We start from the raw sequence: 21,669 nt of genomic DNA, 5'->3' as shown, positions 1-21,669 counted from the left end.
ATATGATGCGCCTTCCTCTGGGCCGCACAACATCTTGTGCCCCCTTGGTGATTAATATAGGCCATTGCTGTGGCATAGTCGGATTGAATCCTGGCAGTACAATACCGTAAACTGAATGTTCAGGCCCTCAGAACCAAGTGCTCTGCCTGAAGGAAGGATTTTCCCCTTTGCAGATTTTTGGATATTAACCATAAACTGAGGCTCCGGCGTACCCAGCCTACAGCACCTGGTATTTCCAGGTGGTCCATCTGGGTACTAACCAGGCCCGACCCTGCTTAGCCTCCAAGATCAGATGAGATTGGCCGCTTTCAGGGTGATGTGGCCGTAGGCTTTGGAGTCAGACACATTAGGTATCCAGAGCTTGAACCCTTTGATACAAGCTGATAGGATACTGTTTTACAGTAGTCTTGAATGAAACTGAGCATAAGGAATAGCCTCGAATGAAGCCACCATCTTTCCCAACAACCTCATGCAAAGTTGAATAGAAGAATTCATCTTGGTTCGACCACCTAAATCGGTTCCTTTATGGCGCTGATCTTTGTCTGGGGCAAGAATACCCATTTCTGGGTGTACCTATGATCAGACCTAAGTATTTTAGCCTTCTTCATGGTTTTAAAGAAGATTTCTCCAAGGTTGAGAATCCAACCTAGACATTCCAGGTAGCTGAATGCAGTGTTAATTTAAACTATTTTAGTCAACTAAAATGACTAAAAAATTTTAGTTGACTAAATGAATACTATTTTAGTTGACTAAAATACAACTAAAACTAAAACAATTGAGATGACTAAAATACGACTGAAACTAAAAGCCATTTTAGTCAACAGACTAAAATGAGACTAAAACTAAAATGCCATTTTGGTCAAAAGACTATGACTACAACTAAATTGCAATTACTGAAATGTACTGGAGATTTTAGTCAACTAAAACGTAGGACATTTTAGTCGACTAAAATGTACTGGAGATTTAGTCGATTAAATACGACTAAAACTAAAACAATTGCAGAAGACTAAAATGGGACTAAAACTAAAATGCCATTTTAGTCCTAAGACTAAAATTAACACTGGTTGAATGTGGTGACCATACTTTGGTCTAAGCAGGCTACCGACTGGACTATCAAGGACAGATTGTCCAGGTAAACCATAATCGTTATACCTTGGGCCCTTAATCTGGCTAGAAGAGGGGCCAGAACCTTTGTAAACACTCAAGGTGCAGTTGCTAGACTGGAAAGCAGAGCTACACACTGGAAATGAAGATTTTCCACCTTGAAAAGTAGATATATACTAGTGAGCGAGGAAATAGGCATATGGAGGTATGCATCTTTGACATCGATTGTAGGATGGAGATAACTGATTGGATTGACTCCATGCAAAAAAAGAGTGGTTATATTCAGGAATTGAATTTAGATTTTTGAGATCCAGAATGTCCATTTGGATTTAACCATACCCCAACCTCTGCTCTTACATGGGGGCCACCATGATCACTTTTTTCCAAAAGATGGTCCAATGCTTGAGAGAAAGACTTCTTTTTCTCTGGATCTTTAGGAACATTTGATATGACAAAACAAGGAGACGGGAACTCTTGGAACTTCAGTTTGTACCTTGGAGCTATTGAGGAAGTCCCCCATTCGTCTTGACACTCTTCCTGCCAGATCCTTGAGAACTGCAGAAGAATTCCCCCTATTGAGCAAGCGGGGGCACCTCCTTATAAGAAGGCTTCAGTATCTTGTAGGTTTTCTCCCCCAAAACCTCTTTTGTCCATGGGGTTAACCCTGAGGATTACCTTTCGAACCTGGTGGTGGAAGCCGTCGTGACTGCCTGGAGGCTGATGCACAGAAGAAGGAGCTTTAAAACAAAAATACATTTATTCCTTTTCTTAAATGGCAAAAGGGGTGCTCTTTCCACTAGAATTTCTTTGGATGTATTATCCAAAACATCCCCAATTTCACCGCAAAAAGGAAGACTAGCCAGGAGCTTCTGCATGGTGCTTAGTGAAGGCGCAAGGTATGAAGGATAGAATCTCTCATAGCAACTATTGCAAACATAAAGCTGCAAGATCCCGGGCCTGCTGAGCAAGATAACCTTGAACACTTGTTTAAACTGGTCTCTCAAGGGTTAAGAAATTACTGTCAGCGCAGGCTGAGACACTAAATCTGCCAGAGAAAAAGTTTTTTTTTTCTGCTGGTATCCCTAATTAGTGAATTTCCTCCACCATAGATAAAGTGTGAAAACTTTTTAGGAGGGAAAATAATGCTTATCCGGGTGATACTCTCAGGCCGCGTACACACGCGCGGACTGTTCGCCCAACTTTGTCCGCTGAACAGTGTTTGGGCGGACAGTCCGCTCGTGTGTGGGCTTTCAGCGGACAGTTTCAGCGGACAGTTTGACGAACAAGGTTTTTCGGAAATTCCGTAAAACTGTCCGCTGAAACCTTGTTTGAGCGAACAGTCCGCCCGTGTGTAGGCTTGTTCGTCAAACTAAGTTCCGCGCATGCTCAGAAAGGATTTACACGCCGAAAGTTATAATGCAGTGTATAGGACGTCGTATTTTTCGTCCCGTCGTACGTGCCGTTCACGTCATCGCGCACGGTTTCAGCAAACTGTTCGTTCGTCGTGTGTGGCCATGTCCGTCCATGCTAATTTTGAGCGGACTGTTTGCCGAAACTGTTTGACGGACAAAGTTGGGCGAACAGTCCCCGCGTGTGTACGCGGCCTAAGATACCAAAAAGCTTTTCCAACAATGAATGGACAGGAAAAGGCAAGCACAGCTTGAGGAGGTTTTAGCAAACCCAAACACCCAGTTAAGGGTACATAAATGTGGAGCAGAAACAGCCGATTCTCCTGCATTTGACACCTCAGGACAGTAGTCATCAACCTCACCATGGTCCCCTGAGGGAATGCATCTTCTCCTGCCCCTAGTTCCTCAGTTTGAGGATCCTGGTTAATGGAAGAGAACCTGTCGCATTTTGACCCACAGTGGGATGTGGTTAAAGTAGCTAAACTTTTTTTTTTAAAACCTATCATGGCTGAGGAAAAAAGATTGTTTTAGTAAAATAAACAGGGGCTGCAGTGTTGAAAACAGTTGCAAACATTTCATGGCCCCCGATGCTCACTCTGACCAGCCATCCCCTCTCAGGGGAGGATGCCATTTGTAGAGATGAGTAGGCTTTCCAGAGCTTGAGGGAGACCCTTTTAGCTATTTTTTTGGGGGTGTTTCAACCCCCCCTTCTGACCTTAGCCTGATGCCCAAAGCAGAGGTACTACCAGAAGAAATCACATTCACTGCTTGAGCAATAGTCCAGCCACTGCTATTAATGCTCAGCCTGATGCAAATAGTAAATGTGTCAAATACGAAATGCCTGTGTCACCAAAACCTTCTTCATGCTCCTCTTTGCTCTTATGTTTCTCCGACAATTTTGCAGCCAGCACAAATGGAGATTTTTTTTAAAAAAAACACATTCCCGCGTTGGAGGACGCCAACGCTTTGCTAAGCCCAGCCCCCACCGTTGCATTGCGCCCCCTCCTTTCGCTTTCAAACAAAGAGTTTTCCTGTGCAAGCACAGGCCTCCGATCTGACGGGATCAGTTTATGAGTGAGGGAGGGATGGCTTGGAGGAGACCTGGAAGACGCCGCTGAGTAGGGGTGGTGAAAGAAAACGGCATTACCGATCTTTACGTTCTCCCTTATACTCAGCCTCATGAAGAGGGGAAGAATTCAGCCCAGATAGGGGTGTCTGGAGGATGCAAAACCCCCCAAACTTACCGGAAGCCTGCCTGCTAGCCGGAGGAAAAAATTTTGCTGCTTATGTGACACAGTGTGATCTCTGAGCAAAAAAATTTGAAGGTACGTGCTCCATACAGCCCCCAGTGGTGACACTTAGGCATGACAACATTTACTTTAAAGGAGACATTTCATAAGAAAATTAAAAAATTCCTTAGAAAACTCCACTTACCTTTCCTGCCGCAGGGTTTTCTGTGGTTTAACCAAAAGACCCAATCTTCACCCTTCACCCTGGGTTCCATTAACAAGCCTTCAGGATCCGGGGACCCTCGGGGAACCCACAATCCTGGACCTGTAATAGAACCCCACCAGTAAAACTTTATGGCCTTAATACCAAAAGTACTGGATCCAGGGGTCCAGCTCTCTAAAAAGAGAAGTGTTTACAAGCAAAACCTCATTTCTTTGGATAAGAGGCCCGGGCACCATTCAATTTGGCCTAAAAGACACTTTGAATGGATCCAGCTGCATAGCTAGCCCCAGCAAGGATTGCTCTAGGGGAGCTCAGCACAGCACATCTTCACTCGTGACCAACACCTTAGACACTGGCGAAAAAACTGAGATGCTCCCGGTATGGGAGGGGTTATGTAGGGAGGCAACTTCCTGTTTAGGGAGTGCCAGTGTGCAGCACCTAAAGGTGGACTATAACCCACATAGTAATTACTATGGCGCTGTGTCCCATGATGTACGATTAAAGAAATGTTGTCAACTGATGTAACCAATTTTTGAATAAATGTATTTTTGCATAATTTTTGTCTCTTGAATTCAACTACTTTTGATTCAATAGAAAGATTGTTTAAAATAATCAGTAAAAAAAGAGACAGCCAGATAAGGCTGAGAGACATTTGGGCACGTTAAGTGCTATGTCAATAAGGTCAATGTGTGTTCAAAAGTACAATAAAGAAATAATATTTGCCCATATTTACATACTGTATATCAGAAAGGTCCTCAAAAATTAGGTGTAACTGGGTGTAAATAATTAGGGTGTAAATAATTATGTTATAATACTGACATTGCTATGTTGGAACATCAAGTTTATACCTACACACCATAATATGTTGTCCATCTGTGTACCTGGTAATTTGACATCTATAAAACTGTGGTAATGAAAACAAACCCAAAAGCTTGTGCAACACATACCAGTTCATATCGCTCCAGGTGGACTAAAGGGTAATGACACAACCAGTGTGTATTGCATGCATTTTTCTCTTGACTTCCACCACTTTTAATGCAATAGAAAGCTTTATGCAATGCATTCTGGTTGTGATGTCATTCTCATCCCTAATGCCGCGTACACACGACCGGACTTTCCGGAAGACTAGGTCCGACTAAATCAGTCCGTCGGACATTTCCGATTGCGTGTGGGCTAATCTGATCGTTTTTCATTTAAAAAAATAGACGGACCTAGAAATAGAACATGTTTCAAATCTGTCCGATGGACTCAATTCCTATCAGGAAAACCAGTCGTCTGTATGCTGGTCCGACGGACCAAATACGACGCAAGGGAAGCTATTGGCTACTGGATATTGAACTTCCTTTTTTAGTCCCGTCTTACGTCATCACATTCAAAACAAACGGACTTTCGAAAAGACTTAGTCCGTTTGTGTGTGGCCAAGTCCATTCATTCGGAAAGTCTGTCGAAACTCCGCCTGAGAGTCCGTTGGGAAGACCATTGGACCTAGTCTGCCGGAATGTCCAGTCATCTGTACACGGCATTAGAATTACTTCTGCTCTGACAAAAACAATTCCTTTCATTCACACCTGTCCTGACAATTTTGGCAGCATTGTCCTACTTCTGTGATTGCATTTCACAAACTGGCACAGTGTCAGTCTGTCCAGTTAGGTATTATGCAATATACTGTATCCCTGTCAGATACATGGAGTAGCTGTGTCTAAAGCCACTGATTACTGTGTCTGTATGCCCCATGTTGGCATGGTGTCCACTGTCTTTTCCCTGTTGTAACGCAGGTCAATGACCAGACCTGAACCTAGTAGCTCCCCCCCCCCCCCCCCCCCCCATGTTGGCATGGTATCCTCCATAGCATTTGCAGTGATAAAACAGTGTAGTACTGGCCATAAGAGGGATTACTTTGATCCAGTAGAACAGCTTAAGCATTTATTGCAATATGTATGAACTAAAAATCCCTGTTTTTTGTTGCAGAGTTTGCTGGAAAGGGTGTATAGCAGTGTGCAAAGGGTTCATCCAGAATTTGCAGTGTTTGTATGTGATCACTCCCCTTTAGCACCTGATAGTTTCTTCTATCCCTTAATCCTCTTGTATTTTATTGTATTGTAACTGTATTGTCTCCTTTTATATTGTAAAGCGCTGCATAAACTGTTGGCGCAATATAAATCCTGTATAATAATAATAATAAATACATGTTCAAGCTATTGGGATTTGAGCACATGTATATCTTTTCTCAGGTGTAGTGTCAGGACACGGGGAACTCTGCTAGACGTGTTGGAAAAGCATTGTGTGCCCAGTAATAGTGACACCCATGCTTACAACAGTTTATAGCGAAAACTGAAAACATTTTGGTGCTCCATGACCTACTGTATATACATTTCATTTATATTTTATGTTTTAAAGGGTTGCAGAGCTCCTCGCTGATAACTGAATTCCTTATAAATACAGCATCTAGGATGCATTATCCTTTGTATATGTAAAGGGATAGAAGAAACCCTGCTTCCTGTAAACAGGCGCAGTTGAGATTTGTTACCCTTATATGAGTAGACCGTACAGTCCATGTGTCCAGAAGAATGAGGATGATCGTTTCTGTCTCCGATTACAACTGTCAATGTATTTGTTGACGTGATAGGAGGACTCCCACTGTCAGTAATAACAATCGGTAAATACAACACCTTTTGTATTTCTCTGTCAAAGCTGCGCAGAGCAGTGATCATGGCACTTCCATTTTGAAAGTCTGTCAGACTGCAATCACCAGTAGCCACAGTGTTACTTAACAAGAAGAATGAAAATGGGGGACCATTAACTGCTGTGTCATTGTCTTTAGCATATAATAATGTTGATGTTTTGTTTATTTGTACAACATGGGGATACTCTGAGTTTTCCCAGATGATTGGGCTATATTGGACTTCAAATTCAGGAGCACTATCATTTATATCTTCAAGGCTGAAAACAATGGTTGCGCTTCCAGTGAGGGCCGGCTCACCCATGTCTGTGGCTAGTACCATCAGCCGATGATAAGGAGATGTTTCCCTGTCTAATGGCCTGGAGACCACAATGTGGCCATCATGATCAACTAAGAACTGTCCACCAGGATCAGAAGAGTCCAGAATGTGATAGGAGAACAAACCATTCACTCCTGAATCCAAATCAACTGCAGATACCCGAACCACTGTTGTGCCAATGGAGACATCTTCAGACATTGGAGGCAACTCGTACATATATTGATAGAACACTGGAGCATGATCATTTGAGTCTTCAACATGGATGATACAGTAGGCCACACTGAAGAAATCCATGTCTTCAACTTTTACGGTCAGATTAAATGATCTCTCGTAGGGTTTTTCATAGTCCACTTTTTTCCTGAGACGAATGATCCCCCGTTTATGGATCTTATCTGTCTCTATAAAGAATTTGCGGTCATCATCTCCTCCAGCAATGCTGAATGCCATCATTGCATTTTCCCCTTCATCATTGTCCCAGGCATGTAAAACAGTAACCTCACTGTTAACATTAGAACATTCAGGAACAGAGGCTGTGTACATTTTCTGAGAGAATACCGGGGCATGGTCATTCACGTCAGATACTATAATTGTGGCAGTTCCAGTCCCAGAAAGACCACCTCCATCTTTAGCTTCTACAACAATCAGGTATCTGTCCTCCTTCTCCCTATCCAGAGAACCCAGCACAGTGTATATGGAGCCAGTAGAAGGATGAATTCCAAACAAATTAAGGTTTATCTCATTTTTGACATTCTGGACAATTCTATAGGTCAAAATGGCATTCTTCCCAGATTTTGGGTCATCCAAGTCAAAAGCTGTTATCTCCATCACTGTAGTATCTGCAGGGGAATTTTCTGGCACATAGCCCACAAAGCAGCCATCAGAGGTGCACAGGAACATCGGTGGATTGTCATTTATATCTTTAACGTCAACTATCACATCAGCGAATCCAGTCAAACCTTCACCATTTGCATCAGTGGCAAGAACTAGGAAGCGCCAAGTTGTGCGCTGTTCTCGATCTAGAGTTTTCTGTACATATATTTTTCCATTGTACTGGTCAATGATGAACTCACTGTTGGCTCCCTGACCATGCAAGGAGTAACGAAGAGCACTCTGATCTGCTTCTTGGTCAGGATCGGTAGCAGAAACCTGGTCAAAACAAAAACAAAAAACGAGTGGCTATTTTCTTTATCATTAAACAAAAATACAAAGGATAATATGTTAATCAAATTGTAAAAAAAAACAGATCTACTGCATAAAGATATTTTTAAAAGTGAGTCCAGGAATTTAGCCAGAATAAAATAGTTTACATCCAAATAGAACTATATACACACAAAAAACTATACAAAAGGATTAGTAATTCTGTTCAGTCAGTCTTGTGATCCCGGCATCCCCGTCACACAAGAACATGACCAGATTGTAAACATCCACTTCACCAATACCACATTTGGTAAAGAACTCACCTACTGCTTGCTGATCCATCATCCACTCTGTGAATCTGTGATTTCTACATATAATCCTGCTGCTTCTTCACTATTACCCCACTAGTTACTAGATCACCAGTTATCAGGGTATCAGTTCTAACATGAGAAAGCAAATCACAGATCCTCTATCAAGATGGCTGTCTCCAAATAGAGACACAGTGCAGAACAAGACATTGTATTGTATTTTGGTAATGGAGAAAGATCAGCTCTAGCAAGCCCAGGGACAATATAGGTAAGTAGTCCTTAGCGCTCAGATTTTTTTTTGTGCACAGTAGTATTCCATAAGTCAGGCCCCCTTTAGGATGACAGTTTAATAAGTAATCTGACCTTTATGAGAAAAGGACTACAGAGTCTTTTGGGAAGCTAGGGATTGAGTGCATGCTGCGTGTGAACTCAACACACAAATTATACACACTGTATAGATTTCTTAAACTCACAGTAACATTTCAGCAATTATGTGGGTACTTACTTGCAGCACCAGTACAGGGAGCTCTGTCAGTTCCTCCAGAATACTATCATGATATTCACTCTGTGTGAAGACCGGGGCCTCGTCATTTAAATTGACCACGCTGATGACCACAAGAGTGTGATTTTCCCATTTACCATCTGATGCCACCAGTCTCAACTCAAAGAGCATGTCCTCTTCATAATTCAGGCTCTGGGTGAGAAATATTGCTCCGATCTCTGGTTCCACATCAAATATGCCCTTGGCATTTCCACTGGTGATCTGGTATCTGAGCTTGGCATTGGCACCTGTGGAAAAGTATTACAAATAAAAATCTGGAAGGCTAATATTTTGCAAGGAACAGTACTAATATGAGAAATATAAGATGGAAACGAAAGCTCCATGTGAAAGGAAAGAATGGAGAAATATCAACCCTCTGTTATCTGAAATGCTTAGTGGACTGAAATCCAAATATTGATTGACCAATCCCATTAAGAACAATTAAAGAGGAAAATGACTTCCATTTTTTTGTGGAAACCTTCTTTAAACTTTTTTTAGCTTTACTGAGAATTTTCCCTGCCCCAGTCCCTTATTTCACACTAGCAAACCAAACAAATATAATAATCACTGCACTCCTGTGCATCCTCAGCATCTGTTACAAGAACCTAATCTATTGGTTCTGCTGATCATATATTTGCTGTATATACAGAACTATCCAGTGGGCTGAAGGCAAAAATACGTATTCACATTGGAAAGGTGGTAGGGGGTTCAAAAGCTACAGTGCCTTGAAAAACTATTCAAACCCCTTGAAATTTTCCACATTTTGTCATGTTACAACCAAGAACGTACATTTATTTTGTTGGGATTTTATGTGATAGACCAACACAAAGTGGCACATAATTGTAAAGTGGAAGGAAAATTATAAATGTTTCTTTTTTTTTACAAATATATATCTAAAGTGTGGTTTGCATTTTTATTCGGCCCCCTTTACTCTGATACCCCTAACTGAAATCTAGTGGAACCAATTGCCTTAAGAAGTCACCTAATTAGTGAATAGAGTCCACCTGTGTGTAATTTAATCTTGGTGTTCTGTGAAACCCTCAGAGGTTTGTTAGAGAACCTTAGTGAACAAACAGCATCATGAAGGCAAAGGCACACACCAGACAGGTCAGTGATAAAGTTGTAGAGAAGTTTAAAGCAGGGTTAGGTTATAAAAAAATATCCCAAGCTTTGAACATCTCACAGAGCACTGCTCAATCCATCATCCAAAAATGGAAAGAGGATGGCCCAACTGCAAACCAACCAAGAAATGTCTGTCCACCTAAACTGACAGGCTGGGCAGGAAGAGCATTAATCAGAGAAGTAGCTAAGAGGCCAATGGCACCTTTTTAAAGTAGATTGCTTTAAAAAAGGCCTGGATTCTTTCCTAAATGTACATAATTTAACTGGGTACTAAAATTTATAGGTAAAGTTTATGCAGGGAAAATCTGATTGCCTCCTGGGGGTTCAGGAAGGAATGTTTCCCCTGCTGTAGAAAATTGGAGCATGCTTTGTTGGGGTTTTTCACCTTCCTCTGGATCTGTGGGCAGGCCCGGACTGGCCATAGGGCATACCGGGCATTTGCCCGGTGGGCCGAGGCCGCCGGGCTCAACCTCGGGGCCGTGATCTGATGCCCGATGATGGCCGGGCTGCACAGCGGGAGGTAAGCGGTGACCGCGGCCTGGAGAGGGTTAACACAGGCCGCGGTCCCCGCTCACCTCCCGCTGTGCGGCTGTGCCTGTGTCTCCTCTCCAGGCTCTCCTCCCCTGCCGACGATGTCATCTATCAGCAGAACAGGGGCTGGAGGAGCCGGAGATCTGTACACTGAACAGGGATCCGTGGTTGCTAGGCACCAAGTCGGACCCAATTAAAACAGCGATCGCTGTACGCGCGAACGCGCGCTGCGGCCGACGATTGCTAGGCAACGGGACGCTGCCAGGGCTTTGAATGGACGTAAACGTGAGACGTCAAGCCAATTCAGAGTGTATACAAGGAAGGGAGACACAAGGAAGGAAAACAGGTAAATGAGAAGGCAGTCCGGGGAGTAATAGAGGACAATGGAGGAAAGTGTAAATAGATAAAGATAAATGGCGGCAAAAAGGAGATAAGAAAGGGGGAAGAAGAGGGGAAGGTGGGAAGAAGAACAGATAGAAAAAAAGGGGGGATATATAAAGAAAAAGAGAGAAAAAAAAGAGACAAAGGAGAGGAAAATAAGAGAAAAATTACGAGTGAAAAATAAAAAAGAAGAGAAATGAGAATAGTAAAAAAGAAAAAAATGAGTGGGAAAAATAGACAAATTAAGAGGATAAGGTGAAACTGAGAAAAATGTTGGAAAATTAACTTTAAAAAAAAAGTTAAGAAAATTACCTAAGTAAGAAAAAATAAAAGTGTGAAAAAATAAAAATATTAATAAATATAAAAATAAAATAAAAATTATAAAAAATAAAAAAAATATATAAATAATAATAAAAAGAAAAGGAAAAAAAAGAAGAAAATAAAAATAATAATAAATAAAGGATAAAAATGAAAGAACACGAAGAATAAAAACCCAGAAAGAGGGGAAAAAAGAAAAATATGAGAACCTAAAATATTATAGATGGAAAAAAGATGATCACAGCATTTAAAGCCAACCCCATCATTATTTGAAAGAGTGTTCTACTGACATAGATCTGATATACAGAGTGCTTGAGAGAGGGGGATACTATGCGGCTATGCCTGTGTGTCCTCTACTGGCTATCCCACCCTTCCAACAATATCATCCTATCAGCAGAGTAGGGGGCGGGAGGAGCTGGAGATCTGCACAGAGAGCGGGATTATTTTCACATCAACAAGTGGGTAATCCCCCGTTTGTTAATAGGATCCAGCTCTACAGCTCCTCCCGCGCCCTACTTTGCTGATAGGATGACATCAACGGAGGGGTGGGAGAGCCTGTAGAGGACACACAGGCTGAATCCTGCCTCTGCCCTGCCAAAGGTAGGACTGCGCAGGGGAGGCAGAGAGGGGGGCATGACTGCAAGGGACACTGTGATGGGGGTCTGTGATTGGTAGGGGCACTGTGATGGAGGGCTGTGATTGGTAGGGGCACTGTGATGGAGGGCTGTGATTGGTAGGGGCACTGTGATGGAGGGCTGTGATTGGTAGGGGCACTGTGATGGAGGGCTGTGATTGGTAGGGGCACTGTGATGGGGCGCTGTGATTGGTAGGGGCACTGTGATGGAGGACTGTGATTGGTAGGGGCACTGTGATGGGGCGCTGTGATTGGTAGGGGCACTGTGATGGAGGGCTGTGATTGGTAGGGGCACTGTGATGGGGCGCTGTGATTGGTAGGGGCACTGTGATGGAGGACTGTGATTGGTAGGGGCACTGTGATGGGGCGCTGTGATTGGTAGGGGCACTGTGATGAAAAGGGAACTGCACTGAAAAGGGGGACTGTAATCATTACAGTTTCCTTTACAGTGCTGTCCCCTTTATATCACAATGCCACATTAGAGTGCGGAGGACGGACTCCGTGATTATCCCGTCACCAACCGCCCTCGCGAACGGGTGGTTGCTGGAAAATTGGCTGCTCAGTCTAAATTGCGCGGGCCTGTTTTTTGTCCCAGTCCGGGCCTGTCTGTGGGTGAAGGATTGTGTATATTGGAATGGATTTTTTTATTTTTTTTTGGTTGAACTAGATGGACTTGTATCTTTTTTCAACCTGACTAACTATGTAATTCTGTAGCAGTGTTAATTTTGGCAGCACATTTCTATTTAGTTTTAGTCTTAGGACTAAAATGGCATTTTAGTTTTAGTCCCATTTTAGTCTTCTGCTATTGTTTTAGTCATATTTAGTCGACTAAATCTCTATTACATTTCAGTCTACAAAAATCTCCAGTACATTTCAGTCTACTAAAATTATTTAAGTCAACTAAAATTATTTTATTTGACTAAAATCAAATGTGTTTAGTTAAATAATGCATTTTTTGAGCATTTCTCTAGAATTTTAAAACTCATTATACACTCCTGTAAAAGAGTAAAAAGAGTAAAACAAAAAACACCTAATCATGTTATTAGTTATGGTTTGAACAAATTACACAGACACAGATTTAGCCATTATATAATGTCTTTACTTTGTAAAGCAAAGTTTACAAAAATATTAATTTTTTGAGTCACAGCTTCATCCCTTGCTATAAGTGCATGCTACTTTTCCGTTGTAGAGAGCAAGTAGCCCGAAGCCCACCCACACACTGCACAGTCAATTAAATCACTGTGTGGACAAATGCCTGCATGAGTGGGACATACCAAAGAGGAAGATCCTAAGCATTATAACAGAAAATAGTAGTAATATGGTAGCAGCATTTAAACAAACTACAGCAGCAGCAGAGGAACCACCCAGCTCTAGGGAGGAAGACTGCCCCATGACTGTAAGACTGAGTCCAAAATGAATGATCTGCGGTGAGCCATTTTTATTATTCTTTTACATGATGACACTACAGTCAATTATCAAATGGATATGAAATTAAGGATCTGGGGGCTGTCTGCTCTACTTGTGTATCTTTGTTATTTTTCCACTTTATTTGTAGCTCGTGTAAAACTTTTCCCATAAGATGTTGGACCGGACACCATGTGTGGTCTAGTCTGGTGCATGGAGGCAAATCTTAAAGCAATCTTTGATAAAGCAAGATCAATAGTGACCGTCTTTAAGTCTTCCATTCCATTGCAACACTGAAGATATTGGAGCATTGTGGCCTTACTCTTTTAAATGGCTGCCCCATACTTTGGTCAAGTAATACTACTAGTACATTCAACATGATCGAAAGGCTTCTTAAACTGAAAAAAATTGGTCTGCCAAATCACAAATAACATGGTATGGGACACAGCTTGCTCCCTAGTTAAATGAAAAAAGCCCACATCATTGCATGACCTACTGCTGCCTTTTGCTGAGGAGAACATACTAAAACCCTCCAGAGTGATACCATGTCCATGTCCCTGCCCTCTTTGATCTACTCTCTACTCAGCCACCTTGAAGACTTTAAACAGAACACTAGCTACCAAGACCATGCCTCAATTGCCCAGAAAAAGAGAATGTGCACCAGCGTTTTGCTTCATTCATTCCTAGATCCAAGTAACTGATGAAATGTTCTCGCCAGTGCTTGCAGCAGCTGCTTGTTTTTTTATCAATTCTGAGGTCTGTGAAAACCCTTGTTGATGTGGCAGATGAGAATATTCAGGAACTGCTTAACCACTTCAGCCCGGAAGGATTTACCCCCCTTCCTGACCAGAGCACTTTTTGCGATACGGCACTGCGTCACTTTAACTGACGATTGCGTGGCCATGCAACGTTGCACGCAAACAAAAGTGTTTTAATTTTTTTCCCACAAATAGAGCTTTCTTTTGGTGGTATTTGATCACCTCTACGGTTTTTATTTTTCTTGCGCTATAAACAAAAAAAGTGACAATTTTGAAAAAAAAAAGCAATATTTTTTTCTTTTTGCTATAATAAATATCCCCAAAAAAATATAGAATTTTTTTTTTTTCTTAGTTTAGGCCGATATGTGCATATCGGCGGCCTGCGATTGCGGTGTGGAGAGGTAGAACGGGGAGAGTCCTATGCAAACAAAGCATATTTTTGGTAAAAAAAATCACAATAAGCATATATTGATTGGTTTGCACAAAAGTTATAGCGTCTACAAAATAGATTTATAGCATTTTTATTATTCATTTTTTTTTTATTAGTAATGGCGGCGATCTGCGATTTTTATCATGACTGTGACATTATGGTGGACACATCAGACACTTTTGACACCATTTTGGGACCATTGTCATTTATACAGCGATCAGTGCTATAAAAATGCACTGATTACTATGTAAATGACAATAGCAGGGAAGGGGTTAAACACTAGGGGCGATCAAGGGGTTAATTTTGTAATGCTGCACAGTGCTCTGGACAGAGGTCTGAGGCCTGTATTGCTGCATAGTTCTCTGAACAGAGGTCTGAGGAGATCTGTAATGCTGCACAGTGCTCTGGACAGTAGTCTGAGGAGGCCTGTAATGCTGCAGAGTGCTCTGGACAGAGGTCTGAGCAGGCCTGTAATGCTGCAGAGTGCTGGTTGTTGGTCTCAGGTCTGAGGGATAGCCTGTAATGCACGGTGCCCTAGATGGCACTGCCAGTGGTCAGAGGAGGCTTGTAATGCTGCACATTGCTGGATGGTGGTCTGAGGGATGACCTGTAATCCACAGTGCCCCGGGCGCCACTGCAAGTGGTCAGAGGAGGCCTGTAATGCACAGTTGCACAGTGTGTGTGACGGACGTTGGTCTGGGGGGAGGGGAGGCCTCAGAACTGCTGTAATTGCAATTTACCACAACTGTTATAATACCTCCCAACATTTTAAGATGAGGGATAGGGACACCTACTAGCAAACGTATGTAGGCATAGGACAAACCCCCTGCCATGCCCCTTAAAGAGGAAATAATCATTTTTAAAAAAAGGTTAATTAAATCCACAAGTGCTTTTACCACCACTACTATTCTTTTATATTGGGTCTTAAAATTTACAAATGCAGCAATTTAGAATTTGGATGAAAGGTTTAGCACTGGGGAACACTTTTTGAAAGATAAAAAGTGCATTTTATATACTTTATAGATCAGACCAAAATGAGGGACAAATGAGGAGGAAAGAGGGACAGGGGGACATTGCTCCAAATCAGGGACAGCCCTTCAAAATCAGGGACGGTTGGGAGCTATGTGTTATTACTGTACACTCACAGTCTGCTCTGCTTTGGGCACCTGGTGTCACGGTCGTTATTAGTTGTGCACTCCACAATTCTGGCCTTTGTGGAAGAGCAGCAAGAAGAAAGCCATAAGGCCGCGTACACACGCGCGGACTGTTCGCCCAACTTTGTCCGTCCAACAGTTTCGGCAAACAGTCCGCTCAAACTTAGCATGGACGGACATGGCCACACACGACGGACGAACAGTTTGCTGAAACCGTGCGCGATGACGTGAACGGCACGTACGACGGGACGAAAAATACGACGTCCTATACACTGCATTATAGCTTTCGGCGTGAAAATCCTTTCTGAGCATGCGCGCAACTTTGTTTGACGAACAAGCCTACACACGAGCGGGCTGTTCGCTGAAACAAGGTTTCAGCGGACAGTTTTTCGGAAATTCCGAAAAACCTTGTCCGTCCAACTGTCCGCTGAAACTGTCCGCTGAAAGCCCACACACGAGCGGACTGTCCGCCCAAACACTGTTCAGCGGACAAAGTTGGGCGAACAGTCCGCCCGTGTGTACGCGGCCTTAGAAATCCAGTTTGCAGTTTGCAAGAAGCCATGAGGAGGACACAGCAAACGTGTGGAAGAAGGTGCTCTGGTCAGCTAAGACCAAAATGTAACTTTTTGGCCTAAAAGCAAAACGCTATATGTGTCGTGGAAAATTAACACTGCACATCACTTTGAACACACCATCCCCACCGTGAAACATGGATGGGAAGATGGATGGAGCCAAATACAGGGCAATCTTATTAGGGAATTAGGGTTATGCCCTGTACACACGGTCCGAAATTCAGACGGAAAAGGTCCGATCGGATTATATTGTCGGAAAATCCGTGTGTGGGCTCTATCAGACTTTTTCCATTGGAATTTCCGACGGAAAAAATTTGAGAGCAGGACCTCAAATTTTCCGACAACAAAATCCGATCAGACTTTTTCCAATCGTTTGTAGAGAATTCCGATCGGACAAAGTGCCACGCATGCTCAGATCAAATTACGAGACCAAACTATTGGCTACCAGCCGCAACGTAGTCCCGATGCAACGAACGAATGTCCCCACTTCCCGAATGATCGGATTTTCCAACAACTTTGTCTGACCATCTGTAAGCAACAACAGTTTCGGACAAAATCCGTCCGAAAAAATCAGACGGATTTTGTTGTTGAAATGTCCGACCGTGTGCATGGGGGCTTAGTCTGCAAAAGACTAGAGACTAGGGTGGAGGTTCACCTTCCAGCAAGACAATGACCCTAAACATACAGCCAGAGCTACAATGGAATGGTTTAGATCAAAGTATATTCATGTGTTAGAATGTCCTAGTCAAAGTCCAGACTTAAAGCTAATTGAGATTCAGTGGCAAGACATGAAAATTGCTGTTCACAGATGCTCTCCATCCAATCTGACAGAGCTATTTGGAAAAGAAGAATGGGCAAAAATGTCACTCTCTAGATGAGCAAAGCTGGTAGAGACATCCCCAAAAAGACTTGCAGCTGTAATTGTAGCAAAAGATGGTTCTACAAAGTATTGACTCAGGGGGCTGAATATACAAATATTATTATTTTTACTTTCTGTAAGCTTTTTGTTAAAGATTACACAATAACAGAGGCCACACCAAAGGGCTTACACTGAGAACATTCAGGTCTTTTGTAATGACTGATTACTCGAATGTCAATGAACAGCTTTAGTTTTAGTAACACTGGCGCCACTGAACCTAATGTATGACATTTGTTGTTCCAGTATTGATTTCTTCCTGTACAAGCTACTGTTTTCAGTAGCAGTGGGAGAAATATTTTAAAACATGCCAGCAACATATAAAAAAGAGCTGTCATTTCCAGCCCAACTTTGGCTATAGCAGGTAGGAGTTGAAACCTCTGTCAGGTTTTTATTACAGTCTGCATCCTTATTAGGAAGATTTAGCTTCAATTCCTCCCAGAAGAAGAGTTGATGGCAAATCTTTTCAACAGGCACACAGATAAAAACCAAAAAAAAAAAAAATTTTGTAAAAAGAGTAATGCTTTTACTCCTGATGATGTTTTTATTGCTGTCCGTGCCTTTCTGTCCCAGTGACACCAATACCCCTCATTTCTTTTACGAGCCTCACAGAAGTTAGGGAAATTATCAGTAATAGGTTTAGAAAGTTAAATTTTTCCCTACAGTAATTAAAACTAAAATAAAATTGTTTGGGGCATTAATATAAAAACTAATTTTGGAAAGCCTGTGCATTATTAGGATTTCATTACAAAAACTAAGAGAAAAAATATTTTTTAAATGCAGGTGGACTTTATTGGATTGAATTAGCCACTGGCATATTTTATTTGGACCGCAGAGAGAGAACATTTCTCCCACATAGTTCCCAAAGAAGTTTCCCTACTCCATCTAGTAAAGGTGTCATTGCTTTTGAATACTCCCAGTGTATAATATGAGGGAGTCAACTCTCCGGCTGCATTCTAAAGTTTACATCTCAGCTTTCCACAGATTAATGACCGATTTGTAATATAATACGCATACACAAGTAGACAAATTCATACTTCACCTTCATCTTCATCCACAGCGCTTACAGTTATTACAACATAACCCACATCTTTGTCCTCTTCCACACTAGTCTCATATCTCTGTAGTGGGAACATAGGTGCATTGTCATTGATGTCACTGACAAATATTCTCATGTAGGCCGTATCTAAAGACAAGACAGTTCTTAAGTCACATTTTTTTGCATGGAGCCACCTCTTTAGAAATTTTCTTACAAAGACAATCATTGACTAAGTAAAAATTAAAACAAAAGAAAAGTAGTGTTGTTAACCACATCAAGCAATTAGACATAGGCTGTGCATTATCTACTAACTTAAATTTCACATGAAGCATATACACTAGAGAGTTACTGAACTTTACTTTCATCTATATATTTCATTTAGGCTTTGTATATTGAAAATCACTAAAACTATGATAACATAGCCACCTGCTTTTACAGCTTTTCCTAAAAAAATTGCACTTTTTTATTAACTGATAGTCTATTAAATTTTTACTATATATGCTCTGGTTGGTTACATCATCGGTGAAAATGATGTACTGTAGGTAAAGTTAGACCCTGTTGCCAGACCATTCTTTTTTTCATCTTTCCTTAAAAAGTAGAATTCAAACTTAAAGTGAATGTAAACCTTCATTTTTTTAATGAAAATATAAAGATGCTATACTTACCTGCTCTGTGCAATGGTATTGCACAGAGTGGTCCCTTACTTCCTCTTCTGGGGTCCCCTGCTGGTGCTTTCCACTCCTCCCCTCCTGTGTGTGCCCCCATAGCAAGCTGTGTGCTATGGGGACATACATGAGGGTGTGCTCTTGGGCAAGGCTGTGTGCATCCATAGACAAATACACTATTTCTCGCCCTAACGGAAAAAAATGCGTTAGGGTGCAAAACCTTTAAATTGTAGAACCACTGTAAAAAAATGTTCCTTCCTACCTTATCCTACCTACCTGGTATACCATGGAAAAAAAAGAAGTAGGTTCTTGCCTTTTCCTCTCCGGTCTGGTCACGTGATTCTACAGGATAGGCCTCCCTTTGTCAGTGAGTGGTGGCTGCAGGGGAGAGGAGGGAGTTCTGAGAGTGGCTGGGCCAAGGAAGCCTATGGGTGACATCAAGGCTCCTGGAATTACAAGCTGTTGTTGAGTGCTCCATGACACAGGGGAGCCTGTAGGATCACATGACTGGCCCAGGCAGGATTAAAAAAGGTAAGTATACAGATTCTTTTTTTTACACAGGGTAGGCATGATAGGTAGGAGGAGGGGAAGGGAAATCTTTAAGAATAGTTAGTTTTAGACTTGAATTCCACTTAAAGATTTTATGTGAATTTAAACTAAAGGCTCCTGAATGAAAGTCTAAACAAGTACCAAAGCAGTTACTATGTAATGCACAAGCCTCATTAAATAAACAAAAAACTCCCTTTAACTTTCCTGACTGAGCAAGATCCTCTTTCATTTCTGTATCACAGGCTCCCTCTCCCAGACACTGCAGCTCACAGTGGGAGGGTTTCAGAGACAGAAAACAATGGGCAGAACTAGGTGCGGCCAAGTGGTGACTGACAAGCTAGAGAATTGTACTTCAGCAGGGACATTGCTGATAGTCACGGCTTCTGCAAAATGTTTTCATCCCACTGTAGCAGTGGCGATACTACCAGGGTTGCAAAGGTCACACTTGCGACCGGCCCTGGCGTTCTGCCACCGTGTGGGGGCTCAATATGGCCGCATGTCTGGAAAAGGATGGCTGCTGATTGCTGGCTGCTTGATCTGTTTCTCTGGGTTTGACCAGCTATCCCGGGCTAACTCCTGTGCTGAAAATTGAGAAATTCAAAGGATTACTGTCATGGTTATGCATTAGAGTTGTTCTCCTTACCTGTCTGCATGTGTTCATTTCTAGAGACCAGCCGAGCTTCACCTGACTGCTTTTATTTCCTTCCTCTAGAATGGCTCCACCCTAGCCCCTATCAGACTACACTATATTAACCTTTGCACTGCTAGCCTATCCTGCTGATCAACCCTTGTGTATTAGCTTCCTGCTTCCTGTCGTGTGCTCTGCTACTGACTTCCGTTACCGACCTTGGCGTGTTCTGACCATCCCTGCTTGCCTGTGACCCTGACCTATTGGCGTGTACCCGACTATTCTGTTCTGCTTGTGGCCCCGACTTTGGCTTTGTCCCTCACCATCCCTATCCTCCTGTTCCCTACTGTGGGTGTGAGCTGGGGGACCCTGGGGGTCGCAACCTGGAGCCAGTTGCAGCCAAGACCATCTTCACCACCCGAAGCTCTGGTGAACACCAGCTGGCTCTTAGACTCCGCGCCCCGGGGAATCTTACGCTCTTACCCCAGTGGGATCTGTCCCCCGTCTGCAGCCGTCAGCCGTAGGGTCCACAGCCTAGCGGTGCACCCCCAACCCTACGGTGTGCACCTGTCACCTGGGCTCTAGGTGACCTGACAGTTTGATCAGCCATGGACCCGGCTGACGTGCCGCTCCCTGCAGTCGATCCTTTGCAGGGCATAGTGCGGAGACTCGAGACCCAGGAATCTAATCAGACTCAGGTGATGCGATTCCTCCAGGATCTGGCTTCTCGCTTCGAGCAGCTACAGGCTTCCTTGGGAACCCCGAACCCGCAGCCTCAAGTACAGTCTGCGACTGCACCTATTGCACCAGTCGCATCCACGCATTCCTTAGTACTGCCTGCTCCGTCCCGTTTCTCTGGGGACTCCAAGGCCTGCAGGGGCTTCCTCAGCCAATGCACCATTCATTTTGAGCTCCAGCCTCAAAACTTTCTATCCGATCGGGCAAAGGTAGCCTATATCATTTCCCTCCTCTCCGGTGAAGCTTTAGCCTGGGCTGCCCCCCTGTGGGAGAAAAATGATCCAGTGGTTTCCAGCCTGTCCGACTTCTTGAAGCTCTTTCGTAACATCTTTGAGGAGCCAGCTCGGGTTTCTTCTGCGGCTAGTGCCCTTTTACGCCTTCGCCAAGAATCTGGTTCAGTGGGCCAATATGCACTTCAGTTCCGTATCCTTACAGCGGAATTGAGCTGGAACAATGAGGCCTTGGTCGCAACCTTTTTACATGGCCTCTCAGACCGAGTGAAGGACGAATTAGCAGGAAGAGCTATCCCCGCCGGTCTAGACGAAGTCATTTCCTTATGTAATCAAATTGACATTCGCTTCCAGGAGAGGTCCTTAGAAAAAAGACGCCAGCACCCCCCAGGTTCTAGTCAGCCTGAGCTTTTTCCCCGTCGCCCTGTGGAGCATCCTCCGTCTGCTGAGGAGCCCATGCAGCTGGGCCGGACCAGACTAACCCCCGAAGAACGTGCTAGACGCAGAACTCTGGGCTTGTGTCTTTATTGTGGCGGAAAGGGTCATTTTCGTGACTCCTGCTCGCTCCGTCCGGGAAACGCTCGGGTCTAATACATTTGGAAGGTGGAGTATTGGACCCAGAAACATCACCTTCTCGTCTCCTTCTTCCG

The 21,669-nt window shown here is 43.1% G+C and overlaps 1 protein-coding gene and 1 pseudogene across 1 annotated transcript in view; both read right to left on the bottom strand.

Annotated features, from left to right (window-relative positions):
- The window catches only part of LOC143997438 (neural-cadherin-like), a 137,437-nt gene that overhangs the window by 45,682 nt on the left and 70,086 nt on the right, over positions 1–21,669 (bottom strand). The window contains exons 16-18 of the mRNA XM_077493054.1: positions 18,213–18,356; positions 8,915–9,198; positions 6,493–8,110 (exon numbers count right to left, since the gene is read on the bottom strand). Of these exons, the coding sequence (XP_077349180.1) occupies positions 6,493–8,110; positions 8,915–9,198; positions 18,213–18,356 (2,046 nt within the window). The remainder of the gene's footprint in view (positions 1–6,492; positions 8,111–8,914; positions 9,199–18,212; positions 18,357–21,669) is intronic.
- Positions 215–330, bottom strand: LOC143999931 (5S ribosomal RNA; annotated as a pseudogene).

Source organism: Lithobates pipiens, unplaced genomic scaffold (assembly GCF_037356315.1).
Source record: "Lithobates pipiens isolate NorthernLeopardFrog02 unplaced genomic scaffold, aLitPip1_a1.2 Scaffold_19, whole genome shotgun sequence".
Taxonomy (NCBI): domain Eukaryota; kingdom Metazoa; phylum Chordata; class Amphibia; order Anura; family Ranidae; genus Lithobates; species Lithobates pipiens.
The sequence above is the reverse complement of the archived record's forward strand: the minus strand, read 5'-3'. Positions and strand labels throughout refer to the sequence as shown.